Source organism: Nanorana parkeri, unplaced genomic scaffold, assembly GCF_000935625.1.
Source record: "Nanorana parkeri isolate BGI_ZX_2015 unplaced genomic scaffold, ASM93562v1 scaffold379, whole genome shotgun sequence".
NCBI lineage: Eukaryota > Metazoa > Chordata > Amphibia > Anura > Dicroglossidae > Nanorana > Nanorana parkeri.
The window spans coordinates 312,142-334,448 of NW_017306647.1; the positions used below are offsets into that span (position 1 = coordinate 312,142).

Genomic DNA, 22,307 nt, shown 5'->3' on the forward strand with positions numbered 1-22,307 from the left:
AGCAGGTCACATGCTCATTTTGCCTTGAAATGAAGGTAATTCCCTGACTATGGACAATCAAGGAGCTGTGGTGGACTGCAGGTAAGACGAGTACATGGTGGTTGGAGGATGCCCTTTCTAGAGACACTGTCACCTGCCTGACAAGGTCATTAGCAGGGTCTCTTTAATTGCCAAAAAAATCAGCACTTCGGTAATAAACATTATAGTAAAACTTGCACCATGCAAACACACAGACAGGGATCATAGAAAATGTCATGAGGGATTGAGCTACAAACGTATGTAAGGAAATAAGATGATCAAACCAGTGAGGGCCTCACCGAAGATGCAAGATGGTGGCATAAGGCCCAAAAAACACAAGTTTGATTTGCTGACCTAACCTATAAAAACTGAAAGAGAGAAGGTTTGTTAGTTGAAGACAACAGTAGGTGCCATTCTCATTGGTTCATATGCATATCCCTCTGACCATGGTTGTTTGGTGGTAGGCTGATACAAGAGCGTAGAGGTCACCTTTGGAAGCAGCACAGAAATAATGTAGAGGTAAACACTAACCTTTAGCCATTTGGTTTGCTAAAGCACTGTTCAAAAAATTTAATTGGACTTTTATTTAAAAGAGAAGTATGTGGTAATTGTTTTTCCCCATAGTTCTCTTTAGGGTCACGGGAGGACATATACTAGCGTTCTCCCATGACCCAAAACTCAGTATATTGCGACTTACAGCTCCCTGTATACTGAGAGCGCCGCAGCCGGGACGGATCCCGATAGTGCTGTCGAGATCCACCCAGCTGCGTGAGTGACAGCTGGCTCTGCCTATCTAGAGGCAGAGCCATCTGTGCCCGCCCCCTCCCCAGTCCGTTCCTCCACTCAGCGCTGATTCCTGGGTACTCTGCACCCCCGGTGATGGCTGCATGACATTTTTCAGGGCAGGTTTTCTGAGCGTGAGAACAGTGGCCATGCCCGTAATATGTGTTAAAATAGCTACCTGCCGCAGCCCTTGCGAAAAGGAAAACTGCACAACAATTTAGAGACAGGGGCAGATTGTTGTCACCATAAAAGGATGTGCCCGAGCTAGAACTTTCATGGCAGGATCACCGGGTTTTAATATGAAAGATGTGGATTTCAAAATATTAAAAATGACTTGTGAGATTACATTGACATGTGAAAGTTAACATCTACTTAATATATACAATTTCTCTTGCAGTGTAATGTGTGGAAAGGACTGTGAAATCTGGATAGAGTTCAGGACCCTGACATTTCTTTCAGCAACGGAAAGCACATATAAAAAGCATGACGTTATTTACTATTTTGCGGTTTTGTTTTTTTCTGTATATTAAGCTGGTATTTTTTTTATTTCTAAAACTGTGTTTTGTTTTTTTTGTCTTTGAATTAAAGATATATTTGTTTATATATATATTACTGAGTTGATGTGCTAATCAGCTAAATCGTCACATCAGCAAGTACAGGCAGTCCCCGGGTTACGAACAAGATAGGGACTGCAGGTTTGTTCTTTAAGTTGAATTTTTATGTATGTTGGAACAGGTACATTTTTTAAAGGAGAACTATGAGGAGGTGCTTTTCACTGATCCTCATAGTTCTAGCCGACCTGTGACAATGAGACTGTCACAGGTCGGCTCAGTAACTACAGCCAAACAAAATAGGGCTGTTACTGATTACAATTTTCGTGTTCGATTAATCGAAATTTTTTTTAATTAAATCGATTCATTTCGATTAATTATAACGCACATACAGATTCAACTACATCAGCCTATACACATACAGCACAGCAATGAAGTAATAAAATGAACTCGGATCACACTAATCCAGCACGATATTAATCTCACGTGCCCCATTCAATATGGCCGCCGCTTGAGTGGGGCAACTCAGAATAATAACGTGCTGGATTAGTGTGATCCTAGTTCATTTTATGACTTCATTGCTGTGCTGTATGTGTATAGAGCAATGCCTTGGCTGGCGCTCGTGCAGAAAGTTTCAAAAAAATTTAAATCGATCAAAAAGATTTTAATTGATCAAAAAGAATAACGATTAATCGAGAAATTAATAATTAATTTGCACAGCCCTAAAAGAAAATGTTTTGGTTTTTTTTGGATAGCATAGGGAAAGGTTAACCCCCCAGTGCCCCTGTTCAGAAGATTTCACCTCACTTTCTGTCCCTGTGACAATTGGATTTTGAAAATGTTGGGTTGTCGTGGAGCGCGGTAGCATTACAACTACCCCCGCTGTACAGTAATAGCCTCCGTTTATAAGTAGGAGTCGTATGTAAGTCAGGTGTATGTAACTCGGGGACTGCCTGTATCAACGTTTTCCAAATAATTGTTTAAAGTATAACCAAAGGCAAAACGTTTTGTTAGCTTTGGATGGAGTGGTGTGGGAGTTATAACCCCTGTCAAGTTTTTATTGCTGTCTGCAGGGGCGTCCCAAAGCTGGGTGACACCCGGAGCGGTAACCGAGTGTCATCCCGCCGAGACGTCACTGCGCATGCACGTGACGTCACCACGCACGTGCACGATGACGTCATCGCGCAAGCGCGGTAGTATTCTGATAGAGGAGGGGACAGTCACCCGGCGGGATAAGGTATGCCACCGGGTCCCCTCCTCTCTCCTGATACTGTCGGGCGTTCGGTCCATGACCGAGCGCGCGAATTTTCTGAGGGGGGTGACATCAAAATGACTGTGAGTCATTTTGGTGTCACCCCTCCAATGGTGTCACCCAGGTGCGGGCCGCACCCCCCGCACCACCCTTGTGACGCCACTGGCTGTCTGTGTCACTTATCAGGAGATTCACTCTTTCAAATGATTCTGATCATCGAGGTCACCGTAAATGAACGCGACGTGTAAATACAAAATTTTGAGTTGCCACCAAACAGGAATAAGGGGAAAAAAATCTTCCAATGGGGACACATGTTCCTACTCTGTTTTACTTTTCCTTAGCTCCCACCTTCCAGCAATGAGTTGTCAGCCTTTTAGCCTTCTATGCTCTAAGATAAGCATAGGGTACATGCACAGGGTGAGGGGAGAGAGCCGACTTGAACTTCGTTGCTTCTATCGTGAGCTTTGAGAATGAATTGCTCCTCATTGTCTGCAGCTTTAGAACTGAGTTAGGGCTCATTCCCACAGACGCAAATATGGGCATACAACGTAAAAACATGCCTGTCTATGCGGCACCAGGGAACCCGTGTGTTTTTGTGTCCATAGCATTATAGTCACAGAATAACTGTATGCAGGTAAAGGCATGTAAAGGAGAGTACCGGCGTTGATACATGCATGTGTACAGGCGTAAGTTCCCAAACATGGAAGATTTGCATTAGGGAACTTTCATGAGATACAATAGGGAGTGGAATTAAAATACACATATGGCCAAAGGTTGGTGGACACGTAAACTTCACACCTATGTGAGATGCTTGAACATTCCATTGAGTAATGTTATGGAGTTGGGGGTTCTCTTTGTGGCTTTAACGACCTTCACTCATCTGAGAAGGCTTTCTTCACGATTTCGTAGTGTGCCTATAGACAGGCCCGGCGCTACCGCAGGGCAAGTCAGGCGGCCGCCTGAGGGCGCTGAAGGGTGAGGGCGGAAAAAACAGGGCACCGGCACTGCCTATAGAAATGTGTGCCTATTCAGCCACAAGGCCATTTGGAAGGGTCTCGTAATGATATTGGAGGAGGAGAAGTACAGTAGGGTTGAGGTCAGAGTTTAGTGGTGACCGCTTATGTTCCTCCATACTAAACTCATCAATGTATTTATGGAGCTGGCTTTGTGTGCATACAATACAAAATTTTGCTATGGGGCCCCGTGATTTCTATTTACGCCCCTGCATGGCACCCAGGAGGACACCCAAAATAAACTTGCTTTGTCTCTGTTTCCACCACAACTTATGTTAGTTTGACTCTTTTATTATTACAGTTGATGTTTTGAATACATCTTTCCTGCCCGGGATACGGATGGATCATGGATCCTATATAGGCCAGACCTGGGAACTCAGCACAGGGATGGTGGGAGCCCCTCATAATGGGCACAGCGGGTGTACAGACCCGGGAACTCAGCACAGGGATGGTGGGAGCTCCTCATAATGGGCACAGCGGGTGTACAGACCCGGGAACTCAGCACAGGGATGGTGGGAGCTCCTCATAATGGGCACAGCGGGTGTACAGACCCGGGAACTCAGCACAGGGATGGGGGGAGCTCCTCATAATGGGGCTCCCACCATGTCTGCTTTCATCGCAGGTTTGTGTGTACGATTTATCTTTTTTCCAATAAACAGAATTTTTGTGTTAAAAAAAAACTTTTCTTTGACCAGAACATCATCTCTGCGTGGAAGTTAGTGAGAAACAATCTGGTCACATTTTCGGAGATGATCTTCTTGACGGTATTGGAAGCTCGGGATGCCATCGGATGATCCCGGCCTATCTGTGCTCTCATGGCCGGACTATGACTCGTGTGTTATCAAAGCCGCTGAGCAAATTTGTTTTATGGTCAGCAAACAAGCGAGCGTCACATGTTGCACAGTGCTTGACAGGGTAAGGCATAGTCATCTTTTCCCAACCATGAACAGCTGATTACAGCATCTGACCCCTTCTCAACTTCTCATTTCCCCAAATAAAAGACCAAACAGGATTGGATATAAAATGGCTGTATCAGCCGTTTATTACAAAATCCCATAAAGTATTATTGTCACTTAAAATATGACATATGACAATATACCACAACTGTATCCCTATACATAATTTGGCCTGAGGTCTGTGAAGGCACCACTTACTCAGCTAAAGTAGATCTCTGCTTACCCCTGAAACCACTGGCCCCCTAGCCGCAACACACCGACTCAGGGACAACCTAGGAAGTAACAGTAGAGACCTACCTACACATAGTTCTTCGACCTCTCTCTGCTGAACCCGCCACAGCAACAAGGGGGAGACCTCACCCTTGGACGCCCCTCCACACACCCAATGCTCTCTGAATGCCCTCTTGCAGACCCAAGAACCACATGTCCGCCCCTATGGCATAAGACGCACCCTCTCACCATGCAGCAATTGCCAAGTGTCAACTTCCAGCTCACGATGAAGAACCACCAGACCCCCATTCCGAATTCCAAACCTCCCGACCTCCCTAATCACTCCAACCCCGGATTCGTGGAAACAATCAACGGGCCGAGCTAAACGCCAGGAGATGCGAGCAACGAGCTCCGACCCAATGACCATGGTGTCGGGAAATGAAGTACGCAACCTTCGAAATCAAATTAAATGCCCCTAAGAATCCCGCACATGGAGCGGCGACCAACGCCCTGCCCCCAACTCGCAGGAGCAGTATACCAAGGAGCCCCGTCTAGCCGAGCATGACGGCAGACCACCCGATTTCCTAACCCCGAAGGCAAACCTATCCAGCGGAACGTAGCTGTAGCGCTACGGACACACAACTGTCTGCCGTCCGGTCGGACCTGTGCATGTTAGGCCCTCGAACTTAATAAGGGCCCTGAACCTAGATTAGACCAGGGCCGGTACCTAAACAATACAACCAAGAATAACGGACAAGGCGAAAACAGTCCCGGAACATCGTACAGCACAACCAATTGTAAACAAAATACTAGAAAAAACCAACGCTACAAAAAACGACCATTAGACGCAAACGCGAACACTTGGACCCCCATCTCCCAATGCGCATCCATTCGGCCTCCCCGAAACCCAAACTGGCAGCCTCCGTGCCTCCACCGGGCCCTATTTAAACAAGTACTACAAATGGAACTGGATAGAAAGCGTAAAAAGGGGAGCCCCGACACGACACAGCCCCAAAATTGGGAAAAGAAAAGCCACCCTGAAGAGGGAAGCCTCAAAAGTGGAAGAACAGCAATCAAAATATTAAATGTAACCGGGCAGAGCCCGTCCAAGCGTCATCGGCCCTTCAGCAAGCCCATGACCGCTTGTCGAACCACAACGCTTCCGTAACAAATCCCGCCCAACAATTTAAAAAAGGAACCAGGGCTGACAGGGTTCTATTGATGGAAAACACTGACACACCTTGTGAAATATGTTGACTAAGAAAGTACTGCAACAAATGCCATACTCACTACGCCCACAGGACCTTTGCATACGACGCCCTTGTCTAGCAGCTTGCCGACTTAGAAGCAATCCCAATAGGCCTCCAAAGGCAACTTCCACAGATAAACGGGGACAAAGAACCCCACGGTGGCCGAAACGCACGGAACTCATCCCACCGAAAACGAGATAGCGAGTCAGCTGAGGTAAGAGAAACACCAGGCAAAGAAGTGGCACAACGAAAGGTATGAAGTTGCAAACAGCACAAGACCAAATGCCTAGCAGGCAAACAACAGGAGGCGATGAGGCCATAATGCTGTCAATAGCTTGTACCAACCTATATGATCACAGGTAAATCTCACGACCGGAAACAAGATCAACAGGGTCAGGTTCTGCAATAGAGAGACGATCGCCATACCCCGTGCCAAGGTTCCGCACTCCAGCTGCCCTGAAAATACACACCGTAACCCGAGGAACCGGGAGCGCCAGTGCAAAGCTCCAAATCTGCATTACCAAAGGGGGCCTCCACCATAAGGAGCGACCATTGAAGGATTCCAAGAAAAATTCCAAACCAACAGAACATCACTGTGTGCCAGAGACAAACCTACCAAAATCCCATCCATAGGACTGATATTATAAGCAAAATGCGACCCACCCCGTAGGGATAGCAAATGTTCCTATTGCAACACACCCCTACCACTGGCCCCCCGGACCTCCGCACACAAGTCCAACAGTGTATTCCCCGGTAAACGACACTCCATCGCCAGGGCATCAATGACTATGCCCTGGGAGCTAAGGTCAGTGGATGAGGCCCTCAGTCTTTTCCCGTGCGAGGGGAACCCCGAAATGGGAAGCAACAAGTTGCAAGGTGGCCAACAACAGGTTAAAAAGTACCAAAGCATAGGTTAAAATTGACAAAAGCATAGGTTAACAAGTACACAAGCATGGGTTAAAACAGAGGAAGAAAAAGTGGTCTCACCTGGCTGACTGGGAGCGCCCCCAACAGCCGCAGATCCAGCTGCCCTTCCTCTGTCAGGTCGTCCTCCTCAGAGGCCGACGCCTCCCCCTCCGATCGGCAGGCATCTCTCCTGAAGTCCTGGCCGTTGGTTTCGATGGGCACGTCAGGGGGGGGGGGTCCCCGCCTGAATTGCCTGCCCACCCTGTCATGCCGTCCTTTCGCCTATTCTTTTGTCTTTTGCTCCAGGACTTTGACTCTTCTGTATGGAAGACGCGCGGACCTTCAACACTCACATATTATCAGCCACAAGTCCGAAGATGTGGTGGCTGCACTAATTTTTTTCATCTCTCAGGCTAAGTGCAGCAAATATTTGTTGATCCTGCCAGAAATATAGAGTTACTCACAAAGCTGAGTGAATAACCCAGCCGAAGTGAAGTGAGCTGAACAACGTTCGGCTATTCACTTCAGCTCAGTACGGCTAATTTTAGGCGTACATCGGCTGTACATCCAACATCTGGATCGGCTGAGCCGAAGCTCCGGCAGCTCACTCGTTGCCGTTCGCCCCTATTCACATAGGGGGCGAACGGCAGTGAGTGAATAACCGAATGCCGCAGAGCAGCATTCGGCTCGGCTTTTCTGCTCTGTACCTCTGTTGTAATGAGCAGAATAGCAAATAGTGAAAAAAGTAGGGGGAAAAAACGTTGATTTTTTTAATGTAAATAAATAATAAATAATAAAATAAAATAAAGATTTTCTAAAAAAGGGGGGAGGATTGGGCGGAGCTAGCAGTGACAGCTAGCTCCGCCCAACTGTTTCCTGTTGGCCGGCACACATTTTTTTTTTTTAATGTTTTTCTTAATTTCTTTTCCTGTTCTTTTCAGTTGAAAGAATTCCCACATGTGACTCACTCCATGTAACAGAGTTGGTGCCTGGTGATGGGCCCAGGCCAATGATGCTTGTGGGAATTTTATTAAAAGACGGTGACAGCATACTGTGGATCTCATTTACATTGTGCATTTCAAAACATTACATTACAAACAGGAGGGAGCAGATATCTTTGACACGGTTCTACTGCTCCATGGGAATATTTATTTACCAGTCCACATAATGTATTTACAGTTCTGCATCAACACTTGGATTCTTAGATATCTTGGGTGAGGTCACCATAGCTCCTGGTTCTGTTCCTGTAGACCTTTGGGGTGGAGTTCAGGGTGTTCATTTTTTTTGCCATTCCCTTTCTTATAATATAAGAGAGTGGCTTCACCTGGTAATGTCAGGTGTGCAGACCCACTGCTTGCCCCCGAATCAATGCAGAACTATAGCAGAGGCCTTCTTGCCCTATTGTGTTTACACAAGAATCATTTTCTGTATCATCTCCAGACTCCAAAAATTCCTCTTCAGATGTTGGTACGGAATTTCAGGTCGGTTCCTTTCATTCTCTCTTCGTATTCCTCGTCAAACATTTTACTCTGGGATTCTGTGAAGTGATTTTTCCAGTCTGCGACTTCACCTGCATTAAAGGTTCAAAGACAATAAAGGTCAGCCAGCAAAGGACATGGAGGTCCCTAAAGAAAAATAGAACTGCAGTGACATTAACATCAATAAGGTCCTTCTATGGAACTCTGTAAGCATCAGATCTTCTGTCCTACTCTTGTCTGCCTAGGGTGTAGAATTAATCACGATTAAGCTGATGTGATCATTTTATACACCCAGATTTGATTATTTGACCTCAGCCAATTTGTATAGTTGGCCATTCTGAGTCCATTGTTGCATATTCTTTGTTAGTCCTTACTCTGTTCTTGGTTGGACTCTGAAATGACTAGTCTCAGCTATCCATCCTTAACAATCACTTGAGATAGCCATTATGTGACTACCTGACTTATTTGCTATTCATCCCCAGTATATATTCAAATATTACCTCTGTGTTTGACCCTAGCCCACCATTCTCTTTCCCTTTTATGTTCCATGTTTGCCATCTGAACTTTGGCATCAGATCTGTGTATCTTGACCTGTGCTATACTGTGCATTCACATCTGGGTATATCCTGCCTGCTACCTTGCTTTTCCCTATGGTACCTCTGTTCATCTGTCCATCACTGGCCCTTATCTCTGCCTTGTATATTATGGTTGAACTCTGCCTGCTTGACCTGCTTGTCTATAGATTACTCTTCTGTCTGGGATTCTTTACCTTGCCAGTGGGACACACCAAAGCTCCATGACCTGGTAACATCATAGATCATGGCCCAAATCTCTATAAGCAGATCCCTGTTGAAGATCTGGACTGCTTTGATGTGAACTTCCTGCCTACCTCTGATACCATGGAAATCCAGCTACCATGTCCCATTTGCTGACACTTTCAGCCTCTAGCTCCAGAACCGGGTTATGTCTCTGGATTTCCCACTATGCCCCGATATTTAGATCCATTGCTCTAGGATTCACAAAAGCTCACAATATAACTAGGGTTGCCACCTGTCCAGGATTCACCCGGACAGTTCGGGTTTTGAATGCTGTGTTCGGGTTTCATGGCAGCAGAAACCCGGACACAAGATATCAGGCAGACAGGGGCAACCAAAATTAAGATAGGGGGCTACTGCTCCCCACTGAAAATAGTCTCAACTGTGATATTTACATATGAATGGACGGCACTTTTTACATATGAACAAGCCACGACTCATTCTCCCACAAAAATGACCATGCGTCGCTGGAGTGTTCGGGTTTCGCTTGAAGAAAAGGTGGCAACCCTAAATATAACTAAATGATATCTGGTGGTCTTGACACTATTACTTGCAAGGACCTATTATATTGCCTTTGGCAGTGCCGTTGCTGTGGGGAAATCTAAAACTCAAGATCAGCCAAGATGGTCGAAATTTGTTGCAGAGGTGCCACCCAGATTACAGTACAAAAGCTGACAGACCCTTTAAAATCAGAATTTTGTTGTTCAAGTACTTTTCAGCAGGAATAAACCGATTACAGAGCATCCCTACCTTTCCTCATGAATGGTGAGACGGTCTGGTCAAACACAAAATTTGGAACGGTGGAATAGTTTGTCATTGGGTTCTCCTTCATGGCTTTGAACGAGGTGTGGTGGCAGATGTTATCCAACACTTCTTCTGAGAGGTTCTTCCCCAGGAACTTCATCACCTTACGTATCTCTTGTTTTGGGTTCTGTTCATAAAAGTTTTGGTAAGAAGCTCGGAGGAGAATGATCATGACCATACATCATCCACCATCAGCCCACCCTTCCACACACACACACCTCCCGGTTACCAGATTTATCTATGTTCCATCACCAAGAGATACTTGTAAACTTTACAGTGATACAAAATACACTCACCGGCCACTTTATTAGGTACACTTGTTCAATTGCTTGGTAACACAAATTTCTAATCAGCCAATCACATGGCAGCAACTCAATACAGTTAGGCATCTAGACGAGGTGAAGGCGACTTGCTGAAGTTCAAACCGAGCATCAGAATGGGGAGGAAAGGGGATTTAAGTGACTTTGAACGTGGCGTGGTTGTTGGTGCCAGACGGGCTGGTCTAAGTATTTCAGAAGCTGCTGATCTACTGGGATTTTCACGCACAGCCATCTCTCAGGATTACAGAGAATGGTCCGAAAAAGAGAAAATATTGAGTTGAGTGGCAGTTGTGTTGACAAAGATGCCTTGTGGAGGTCAGAGGAGAATGGGCAGACTGGTTTGAGATGATAGAAAGGCAACAGTAACTCAAATAACAACTCGTTACATCCGAGGTCTGCAGAATACCATCTCGGAACGCACAACACGTCCAACCCTGAAGCAGATGGGCTACAGCAGCAGAAGACCACGCCGGGGGCCACTCCTGTCAGTTAAGAACAGGAAACGGAGGCTACAATTCGCACAAGTTCACCAAAATTGGACAATAGAAGATTGTAAAAACGTGGCCTGGTCTGATAAGTCTTGATTTCAGCTGCGACATTCGGATGGTTGGGTCAGAATTTGGCGTAAACAACATGAAAGCATGGATGGAGGCTGGTAGTGGTGTAATGGTGTGGAGGATATTTCCTTGGCACACTTTGACGTGATGCTATCATGTCAATATGGACCAAAATCTCTGAGGAATGTTTCCAGCACCTTGTTAAATCCATGCCACAAAGAATTAAGGCAGTTCTGAAGGCAAAAAGGGGTCCAATCTGGTATTGGCAAGGTGAGTGTACTGTATATTACTGGGCCACATTTACTGCCATGAGATTATGTTCATAATATGTTTAAATGACAAATACTTTCATCCCATTACCTCTCGGTTCCCCTCCTCACCTCCTTAATATCTTCATAAAACACATAGAGGATTTCTTGCTTGTCTTTGGCATTCCACCAGCCGATCACATGATCAAACCAGTTTCCCCAGCCGACTACGAAAGAAGAGAATGTGAATTACAACAAAATCTCTGTCACTGTCTGTGCACGCAGAAACCCAAGGGCACGTTATCTTTTACTTGCTGAAAAGAACAGAGGGATAGGTGAGCATGGGTGAGCGGAGCCTGGTATAATAAACGGACCTTGGTCTATAGTGCAAGGTCCGCTTTAATTTATTATTACCTCTCTTTTTTTATTAACCATTATTTCATCACTTTGTACTGGATATAGTGGGTCTGAATAAGCATTTTCTATATAGCAGGGACGTGCGGTCAGGGGAGGCAGGTGGGGCAGAGCCTCACCTAGTATTATGGAGGAAAAAGCTGTAAATCCTCCCTGCTGTGTAACCTATCATGGAAATCCTCCCTGCTGTGTAACCTGTCATGGAAATCCTCCCCGCTGTGTAACCCGTCATGGACGGAGCGCTGGATGTTAATTACAGGTGGCCCTGCATCCGGCTTTTGACAGGTAGTTAGGTTACACAGCAGCGGGCTTCCCCACTGCTTGCGTAACCTAACTAGTGAGACAAGAGCGGTCATAGCCTCTAATCTGCGTTAGAGGCGTGAGCTCTGTGGATGGTTTGGACCAATGGCAGAGCACCATTGGTCCAAGCCGTCCAATCAAAAAAAAGGAGAGAAAAAAACCCCACTGAGGCCATCGATTTTGATGTCTCTGGAGTGATGAGCAAGTGAGGGACAGGGAGGCTCCTCCCTGTCTCCTCCTGCACACTACACGGGGCTTCGTCGGGATGGGGGTAGAACTTCGGCGGGATATGGGCGGGGATCTGGTGTGATAGGGGCACGGCTTGTCATGTTGGGGGTGGGGCTGGGGAATGCCTCACCAAGGAGCGGAGGTACCGCACGTCACTGCTATATAGACCCAAGACGTCCGCCATTGGTACTCTGATTTCATCATCTACCCTTTGCTTTACAAATCAATATTCAGCCCACACATACTTTCACCCTTCAGGAACTTTTCCACGTACTGATCCCAAGTCCCGGGATCGGGCTGAGCCTTGTTCATCAGATCGAAGAAGTAATACGACACCGCGCTGTCCTTGAAGTTTCGAGCAACGTAAATGGTCTGCGGATAATAGAATGCACTGTCAAGTTTTTGCACCGGCGTAAAATTAATCTTAAAGCTTCTGTTTTTCAGGGATCCCAACCTGAAAGAAGCCATTTCAGGGAGGTGTCCTTCTCATTTCAGGGAGGTGATAGGAAGCCTTCCTGGGATGTTCACATGTTCTGGGGAATCAAAGTAACGCAAGGAGTCAAACTTTTTTTTTATTAGCTAAGCCATTATTTCCTGGAAACTCGTGGCACTCCAAGTTTGTCCGGATGTATGGACAATAACACCTCATGGCAGAAGCCATGGCCACCGGTGTCAAAGAACAGAGGAACAGGGATGCACCAATATATCGGCCGCCGAAAACATATCGGCCGAAAATGGCACTTTTGGCTAAATGCCGAAAGGCAATTTTTGTGCCGATACGTCGGCGCATCCGTGATTTCTTTCCTCCCCGCTGGGCGCTGCTCTGTGTGCCAGCGGGGAGGAGAGAAAGTGACAGCCGGCCGAGGGCTGCGGGACGAGAGCGCTGTGAGCGGCCGGAGTTTCTCCTCCAACACCGCTCGCCTAGCACAGTCCGACAGAGCGGTGTGGGGGCGGAGACAGCGCTGTCACAGGAGGCTGAGCTCTTCTCTCGCACCGCTCGCTCAGCCTCCTGTGACAGCGAATCAGAGAGGAGAGCGGGATACAAACACTTAGCTATCAGTGATCGCTGAGTGTTTGTAGATAATTGAGGATATGGTATGTGAACTATATCTTCAATTATGATGAATGGGAGCGATCTATATCACCTCCTGTCCATTTATAATTGTGGATATAGTAAACACACAATGTCCTCATGTTATGAATGATCAGGAACACTAAAAAAAAAACTGAAAAAAAATGAAAATAAAAAAAATTTCCGTTTTGGCCTGACAAATAATTTTTTTCGGTTTTGTTTTTTTCAATTTCTATTTCGGTGCACTTCTAATCTTTATGCACCACATTCTCCGTTCAGGTGTGACCGTTGATCCCATCCTCGCTCCTACCTTACACTTTTGCTCCCAAAAAGACTTTGGCATCAGCTCATACGGCAAATGGGTTTTAACTAGTCGGGGAGACGGAGTTTTATTTAAAATATCAATTCCTAAAGAAAAAAAGAATCATATTGTCAACCCCGAGACCGGTGTACAAATGAGCCAAGCTGTGTGAAACTGAACCCAAGCTTACCAGAAGGGAAGGGAGGCGGTGGGATAATCTCTAGAAATGGAGAACGTACATGGGTGGGCGCACGCTTGTTCTTCTCTAGCTCCCCATCGTTCATTATGGAGTCCACAATCTCTTGCATCCATGTAGTGCCTGGAGAGACCGCAGAAGAAAGAAAATTCAAAAGAGAAAAAAACATTGTAGACTTAAAGGGACATTAAACCCTCAGATTTTTTAACATAAACCAATACTGTAATGTGTGCCTTACTGTAATCCATGGTAGTTTCCCTTCTCTTTGCTGCTCTTCCTTTTAAATCCTCATGTCTTCTCATGCTGGGGGAGAACTTCCCTTTGCAGCTGACTGCCTCTTACTGTAGTGCTGGCTCAGGTTGTGAACCTTCACACAGACACCGTGTATACATTCCAGAGACAAGGCAGTCTGCTGCAAAACAGAAGTTCTGCCCAAGCATGAGAACAGATACAGATTTAAAAGGAAGAGCAGCAAAGAGAAGGGAAACAACCATGGATTACAGGAAGGCGCACATTACACTATTGTTTTATGTTAAAAAATCTCAGGGTTTCATGTCACTTTAAAGTCTATCAGGGTAATTGGCTCCTCTCTAAGTTGGCCCTCTATGTTTGCATGTGAGTTAGGGACCCTAGATTGTAAACTCCTTGAGGGTAGGGACTGATGCGAATGTGCAACTATGTAAAGCGCTGCGTAAAAATGTCGGCGCTCTATAAATACCTTTTTATAAATAAATAATAAATCAGAAGTTCTAAAATGTCCCCAGGCCCCCACCAGCAGTGCACATTTTGTAGATCTCCTTACAAAAGTACAGGAGTGTCTACTTTGGTCTGTCCCGACCTTGGCCGGCATCCTACTCTTGGTTTTAACCATAAGCCATTAACCTTATGAAAGAACCAGTGTCATAAAATTCTGTTCTTAAAGGAGAACTATGAGGGGGGGAGGGGGGGGTGCTTTCCACTCACCTCATAGTTCTAGCCGACCTGTGACAATGAGACTGGCACAGGTCGGCTCAGTAAATCGGGAAGTGAGAGAACACATACCGGCGTTCGCTCACTTCTCGATCCTGTCACGGCAGAGAGCCATGACAGGGGAGGGACTGGATTCCCCCCTCCCCGCTCATTCAGCGCTGACTGGCGGAACGGATGGGGGAGGGGGCGGGTACAGCTGGCTCTGCCTCTGGATAGGCAGAGCCAGCTGTCACTCACGCAGCTGGGCGGATCCAGACATAATTGTCGGGATCCGTTTCAGCTGCGGCGTCTCGGTATACCGCGAGCTGTAGCTCTCTGTATACTGAGCTTAGGGTGACGGGAGGACGCTAGTTTGTGTCCTCCCGTTACCCTGAGGAGAACTATGGGGAAAAGCCCTAACCCCATAGTTCTCCTTTAAGCAACCACATCATTCTACCCAGGAACGCATTCCCCCGTTTTGATCTAATAACTAATTCCTTTTCATTTGTAAATACGGTAATCATGAAAGGTTAGAGAAATCAATCACGTGGAAACCGAGCCCAGACCCAAGCCTCTCTTACCTGCCTTGGGATAAGTCGCTATGAGGAGATCGTCTGGTCTTGCTTGAAAAGTTTCCACCTTTTCCCATTGGTCCGCGATAGGTTTCATTAGCGGTACTCCATTCACTAAACATAATGGGAACCTGTAAAACACTTTTTCGGGTGCTTGGTCGTTGAAGGCAGCGAACCCCTCCTTAGTTATCTATAAAGAGAACATCAGATACATGAGGTGCTTGCAATGTTATCACCTCCATTTGTTACATATTTGCACTTATTTTGAAACCAAGCATACATAAAAGGCCAACCATTATGCATCCCAAGGGTGGACGATCTCTCCACAAAGAGGAAGAACCTGGCCAGGAGGGCTCCTGGGGGCTGCACTTGGAAGAACTAGCAGAAACGATGACAGGTGAGTATTAGGTTTGGGGACTTGCTGCTGGGGGTAGGGGGTCATTTAAAGGGTAACCCCAGAATACATCCATTAACCATCAGTGACCAGGATCCAGTGTATGAGAATTAACCCCTCAGTGATCAGTCCCCAAAGCATACACTTTAACTCCTCAATTACTAGTCACCAGTGCATTGATGCCTTCATGTTCAAGCCTCTCCATATCGTGGATTAACTGGTTTTAAGTCCCACCTATAACCAGGCCACGCCCCTGTTGAGTTTAAAGAAACCCTGTCACCAATCTAAAAAAATTCCAGAGAAAAGCACAGAAAAATCAAGTATTTTAAACCCTTAGTTTGCCATGTTTTTCCTTTCCATAAATGATTCTATATTCACTGGCAACGTGCCTTTGTACTTGCCAGCAAAGTTGACTCAGCTATTCCCTAGCACAGCCCCCTCCCTCCTTCAACGTCGTAGCCCTCATCTGGTCTGGGAATATCTAATTACTGTCTATGTTGGGGGTCAGTATGAAGGGTGCTCCTTACAGTGATGGTCTGTAGGAAGAATGAGACTCAAGCTAAAAAGGTCCTTGGTGGCATGCTGATGGCTCTGCTAAATTGTATTGCCCCAGGAACTATCCAGGAACCATCAGATAGGAGATCAGTCAGCAAAAGCTCAAGGACTCCCCAGGAACCTCTGGCGGAAACCCTGTCATACCATGGAACCCTGGTTGACAATGGTTGACAGGCACCATCGCATAGGTCAATCAGCCACAGCCCAAGGAACTCATAGGAACCTCTGGAGGAACCCTGGTATTCCATGGAACCCTGGTTAACTATGGTTGACAGGCATCTTTAGATAGGAGGTCAATCAGCCACAGCTTTAGGAACCGCTTGGAACTTCTGAAGGAGCCCTGGCACTCCATGAAACCCCGGTTGATAATGGTTGATAGGCACCATCAGATAGGAGGTCAATCAGCCACAGCTCAAGGAACCCCTAGTACCCATAGGAACCTCTGGAGGAACCCTGGCATTCCATGGAACCCTGGTTGACAGGCACCATCAGATAGGTCAATCAGCCACAGCCCAAGCAACCCATAGGAGGAACCAACCTCTGGAGGAACCCTGGCATTCCATGGAACCCCGGTTGACAATGGTTGACAGCCACCATCAGATAGGAGGTCAATCAGCCACCGCTCAAGGAACCCCTAGTACCCATAGGAACCTCTGGAGGAACCCTGGCATTCCATGGAACCCTGGTTGACAGGCACCATCAGATAGGTCAATCAGCCACAGCCCAAGCAACCCATAGGAGGAACCAACCTCTGGAGGAACCCTGGCATTCCATGGAACCCCGGTTGACAATGGTTGACAGCCACCATCAGATAGGAGGTCAATCAGCCACCGCTCAAGGAACCCCTGGTACCCATAGGGACCTCTGGAGGAACCCCGGCATTCCATGGAACCCTGATTGACAATCACTGTTTTAGGTTTTATTCCATAGGGATTATGTATAGATGTGAAGGACCCTAAATAATCGGTCTCTATCATTTTAATTTGTCCAGGCTGGGAAAGTACACAAGCAGACTATACAGACTCCATGTGAAAATCTACATTATTTTGGTTACGTCCGGAAGGTTGTAATCCTATAAGTTTAAAAGTTGACAATCAGATCTTTACAGATGGTGATCGCCAACCGAGTTAAAGACAAGCGACCTGGACGAGGGCACTACTGAGAGGTAAAGAGTTTATAAGGAATAAAAAGTTATGAATTCCGGATTACGGCACGAAAAACATTATTTTATGTAGGACTGTGTTAGTATTTGTTATATTGTTTGATTCCAATGATAGGAAAGCATCAAACTTATCGTTACATTTTACTACATAGCAGGGTGAAGAACCCCTCCCCCCATTCCCAATCCCCATCCCCATCCCCCTCTTCTAGAGATTCAGATTACATAAAATTGCTCTGTAGTAGGATTGCGTGACACCACGACACACATGTATGCATTGTATATGTGTGATAGACGTCTCTTTCCTGACACAAGGATGGCATGCTTCCTGTGGCTCTTGGACTGCACACCCATGGTATGGATTCCCTGGTCTCATAGTCCTTCTCCCAGTCCCTGGTCTTATAGTCCTTCTCCCAGTCCCGGGTCTCATACTTCCTCTCCCAGTCCCTGGTCTCATAGTCCCTCTCCCAGTCCCTGGTCTTATAGTCCTTCTCCCAGTCCCTGGTCTCATACTTCCTCTCCCAGTCCCTGGTCTCATAGTCCCTCTCCCAGTCCCTGGTCTTATAGTCCCTCTCCCAGTCCCTGGTCTAAGAGGCCCTCTCTTAGTCCCTGGTCTCATAGTCCCTCTCCCAGTCCTGGTCTCTGATCTCCTGTGCCCTGTGATCTCCCCCTGTCTGCTCTTACCTGATGCTCCGGCTCCATGCTCTTCCTGTGCTCTCCTTCTCATGTGTTTCCCAACCCCAAACCTCACTGCAACGCCCCAAAACACATCCACCAGCCTTCAGTGTATGCCCATTAACCCCTTCATGTCCAGCCTTCAGTGTATGCCCATTAACCCCTCAATGTCCAGGCTAGAGTGTATGTGCATTAACCCCTGCATTAACCCCTCAATGTCCAGGCTAGAGTGTATGTGCAATAACCCCCTTCATGACCAGACGCCATTATATGTGCATTAACCCTTCAATGTCCTGGCTTCAGTGTGTGTATGTGCATGAAACCCTCAATGACCCGGACTACAGTGTATATGCATTAACTCCTCAATGGGCAGACGCCAATGTGCGAAGACTCATGAACGACCAGACTCAGTCTATGTTTATTAACTCCTTCATAACCAGAGTTCATTTTATGTGCAATGACTTATCAGTGACCAGTCTCCAGGCTTTGTGCATTAACCCTTTAATGTCCCGTTTATTGTGCATGGGCATTCAGAGAGATTTTTGCATTTCTTCGTTGCTATTTGATTTGCTCTATTATGTTATATTATTGCTGACACTGTATGTGTGACTTTCTCAGTCAAGGACCAGCAGGGCCCCACGTCCACAGCATTGACCAAACTTTACCATGGGCCCCATTCCCTAGAATGTGGGAATGTCTGCTTCTATGCTTCAAGATGGTCTCATAAGATATGATAAGAATTGTCTGTAGTTACATCAACATTCTCCGACTGGTTAACTTCACTACATGCTGACTGATCAATTTACATGTATTGCTATTGGTTAACTTGTTTCTATGTATTACCTTTTACCTCTTTCTATAGCAAGTGAAATAAATGAGATTACAATTTTGAACTACTGCCTCAGTGTTGATTTTTCCTTAACAGATTAACCCCTCAATGACCAGACTCCAAAGTAAATGCATTAACCTCTCCCCAACCAGAGTACAGTGTATATATATTTACCCCTCAATGACCAGTCTCCATTGTATGTGCATTAACTAGGGTTGTCACCTGTCCGGGGTTCACCCGGGTTTTGAATGCTGTGTCCGGGTTTTATGCCAGCTGAAACCCGGACACAAGATGTCAGGCAGACAAAGGCAACCATAATTAAGATAGGGGCTACTGACTGTGATATTTACTTATGAATAACCCGAGACTCATTCTCCCAAATAAATTTCCATACGCCGCTAGAGTGTTCGGGTTTTGCTGAAAGAAAAGGTGGCAACCCTAACATTAACCCATCAATGACCAGACTCCCAAGCATAAGGATGCCCTCTCTTGTTGTTTGGTCTCATATTTTCTCTCCCAGTAGCCGTCTATGATCTCTCATGTCCTGTGCCCTTCGATCTGTATCCCCAGAGTCCCCTTTCCTGTACTGCCCTCATCTGTTGCTCCCGCTCCATGCTCTTCATGAGCTCCCCTTCTCATGTGTTCCTAACACCATAACACACTGCAACACCCAAAACCATAATCCACCAGTTTGGCTGTACATACAATTTAAGGGGTCTATTTATAAACAACTGGAAGGGTCGTTTACCCGGCAAATATCTGTGAATGTTTATTTTGTGCAGCTATAGGCCAAAACAAACATTCTTTAGTTGTTTCTTTACAAGGCAAAATATTTTTACTTTTTTCATGTAATACTGCATTATGGCCACTAGACGCCGCTGAGAAACATAGGAAATAAACAGTTATGTCCCATGCTCCTCAGCTCCCTCTAGTGGCCATAATAGAAATATGTAGTTCCCAAGCTCATCAGCTCCTCTAGTGGCCATAATAGAAATATTTAGTACCCCTATCTCCTCAGCACCCTCTAGTGGCCATAATAGAAATATTTATTTCCCAAGCTCGTTAGCTCCCTCTAGTGGCCATAATAGAAATACTTATTTCACATGCTCCTTAGCTCCATCTACTGGCGATATTAAATAAGAATATTCGAAAATTAATTTCTCTTGTAAAGAAAAACAACCAAAAAACATTAATTTTGGCTTACATCTGCACAGAACAAACATTCACAGATATTTGGAGGATTTATTAGTAGACCCTCTGCGTGTCTATTTATTATGCAAGCTTTGTTTGTGATACTGCAGCTTGATAAATAAGACCATAGGCATTATGATGAATGCTTCTGACATGTTGGTTGTCGACATGGGGAACCCTACATGTTCATTGCAAAGGTTCAAATCAGGTGAACGAGGAGGAAGACTGCAGTCTTTTGGTCACCTGGTAGTGAGAAGACTATACCCGTGTTTGTTCCAATAGATTCAGTCTAAAGGTGAGAATTCCATAGAGGAGGTGAAAGAGCAAATTCTCACTTTATATGGCTACTGGGGACATAGGTGGCGGCTGCACATGTTATCATTCCGTGACTGATAATCAGCTCTGCACATGACAGTCACATCAACTTTAACACAGTTACAGTTCTTAAAGCATAACGCCGGACAGATATATTTTAACCTAGAACTACCAGAAGTACCCAATCCGGTCTTTATGTGAGTCTTCTGTAATCTCCCTGCATGGCAGCACTCTGTAGTAGGAGCCAATGACACTCTGCCTTGGGCTTTACAGGTAGAATCTTTTTTTGAAATCGTACTGAACAAAGGCCATTCTCCTAGCTTAATCTTACAATCTTCAAGTATCCTTCAAACACTTCATTGCAACTTGAGGTGGAAGGATGAGAATGTGGCATAGGATCACCAGGGGGAAATAAAGGATTGAAAAAAGGCAAAAACAGAAAACTAAACCGGCTCCAGTCCTCTAACTGCATTCTTAGGGCATGGCTTCTTAGGCACACAGTCTGATTTATTTTTTTCTTTTCCGTGGACGTGCATCAAAACAAACTTCCCCCTGTGAACAAAAAAAAGTGAACCGTGAAATCACAGTACACAAAAACGTGCACAAGGGTGCAAGGTCCTTCAAAAGAAGGGACCTAATTTCCCGACCCCCCGGGGCGCAAGGCTCCTGACAGGGGTTGAGACTGTTGGTCCACCAACCCGAAGGCCGGTGGGCCCCCGATCCTTTGGGGACCTGCCGAAACAGGTCCCACACAGTACTAGGCAGGGGGGCTCTCCCGAAGAGAGACCCCCCTCCTGGTGGGAGGAGACAGAGAACCCTATATAAGGGCACAGAATCTCCTCCCAGCGTCAGGAATAGGCCCCGAAGAAACCTGCACCTTCAGCATCTGTGGGTCAAATAACGCTTTTTAAAAAAGCCATTAAGTGCATTAAGTGCAATAAATAATACTAAAGTGCCAGTGCACCACGCTGACAGGCCTTAGGGGCCGAGTGCAAAAAAATTGCCCCGGACTAGCCATAAGGCCTGTCCAAGAGGCGTTGTGCAGAAAATAGCAATGTGGTGTGTGACCGAGTGATCAAGTGAGTCAATGTGGGGTCCCACACCGAAGTGACTACCTGAGCACCCCTGGGACGCCACCCCCCAGGGGGCACAACACCACAGGCTTCTGCCGCCCCAAACCCTCCAGCCAGACCAAGCTTCGCATCCATTCCTCTCAGGAGGCAGGGCACCTTCAGAGATCCCTCCTCCGGAGCCCACCCATCACAAGGGTCGAAAGCTCCGATGGCCTGGAACCTCATCCAGTACCCCACCAATTACGCCAGGAATTACTAAGCCGTCATCTACCCCTCTCCTTAGGCAACGGCGGCCGTTCTATTCCCGACAACTGATAAGAACAGATACTACACTTGATCTTAGCCAAAAGGCCGAGAAGGCACACAGTCTGATCCTCCAGGCACAAGCCCTTTAAGCGTGGTCACCAGCCCAGAGGCCTTTAACCAGGTACATAGCCTGCAGACTGGACAGGACCCTATTTAAGAACCTGTTTTGTTAGGGAGACCCAATCTCCTAATGGCAACTTCATCAGGGATTGGTGAGCTAACAATACATGCAGAAGTCTCCACATCACACAATTGTCTGGAGTCTACTCAGCAGAGTCTGCCAGATAATGTAACACGCAGAGAATCTGAAGACAGGATTCTGAAACAGGAAAAGTAAGGCTTGTAGGGAGCACAGCCCTACAACATTATGAAAACCAAAGGTGACATTACTTATCTGCTGATGACATTTTACAGTTTATAGTTATATTTACATATGTAAGAAGCTGACCACACATGCAGGAGATCCATGTCCTGTGTTTCATGGTGTGGCCCACTCCATGGAACACAAGACATGTAGAAGACCAAACTGTAGAAGACCACATATTGAAGACTACATGTAGAAGACCAAGCTGACCACATATGCAGTAGATCCATGTCCTGTGTTCCATGATGTGGCCC

At 46.2% G+C, this 22,307-nt stretch overlaps 1 protein-coding gene across 1 annotated transcript; it reads right to left on the reverse strand.

Moving 5' to 3' along the window:
- Positions 1–8,360: 8,360 nt before the first annotated feature.
- LOC108789142 (sulfotransferase 1C1-like) lies at positions 8,361–18,002 on the reverse strand. Its single transcript, XM_018559078.1, has 9 exons — positions 17,985–18,002; positions 17,651–17,887; positions 15,202–15,382; positions 13,667–13,795; positions 13,486–13,583; positions 12,349–12,475; positions 11,294–11,388; positions 9,983–10,163; positions 8,361–8,509 (listed from the first exon to the last, which is right to left on the reverse strand). The coding sequence occupies exons 1-9, from the start codon at positions 18,000–18,002 to the stop codon at positions 8,397–8,399; spliced, it is 1,179 nt and encodes a 392-aa protein (XP_018414580.1). The 3' UTR covers positions 8,361–8,396.
- Between the last annotated feature and the right edge of the window lie 4,305 nt (positions 18,003–22,307).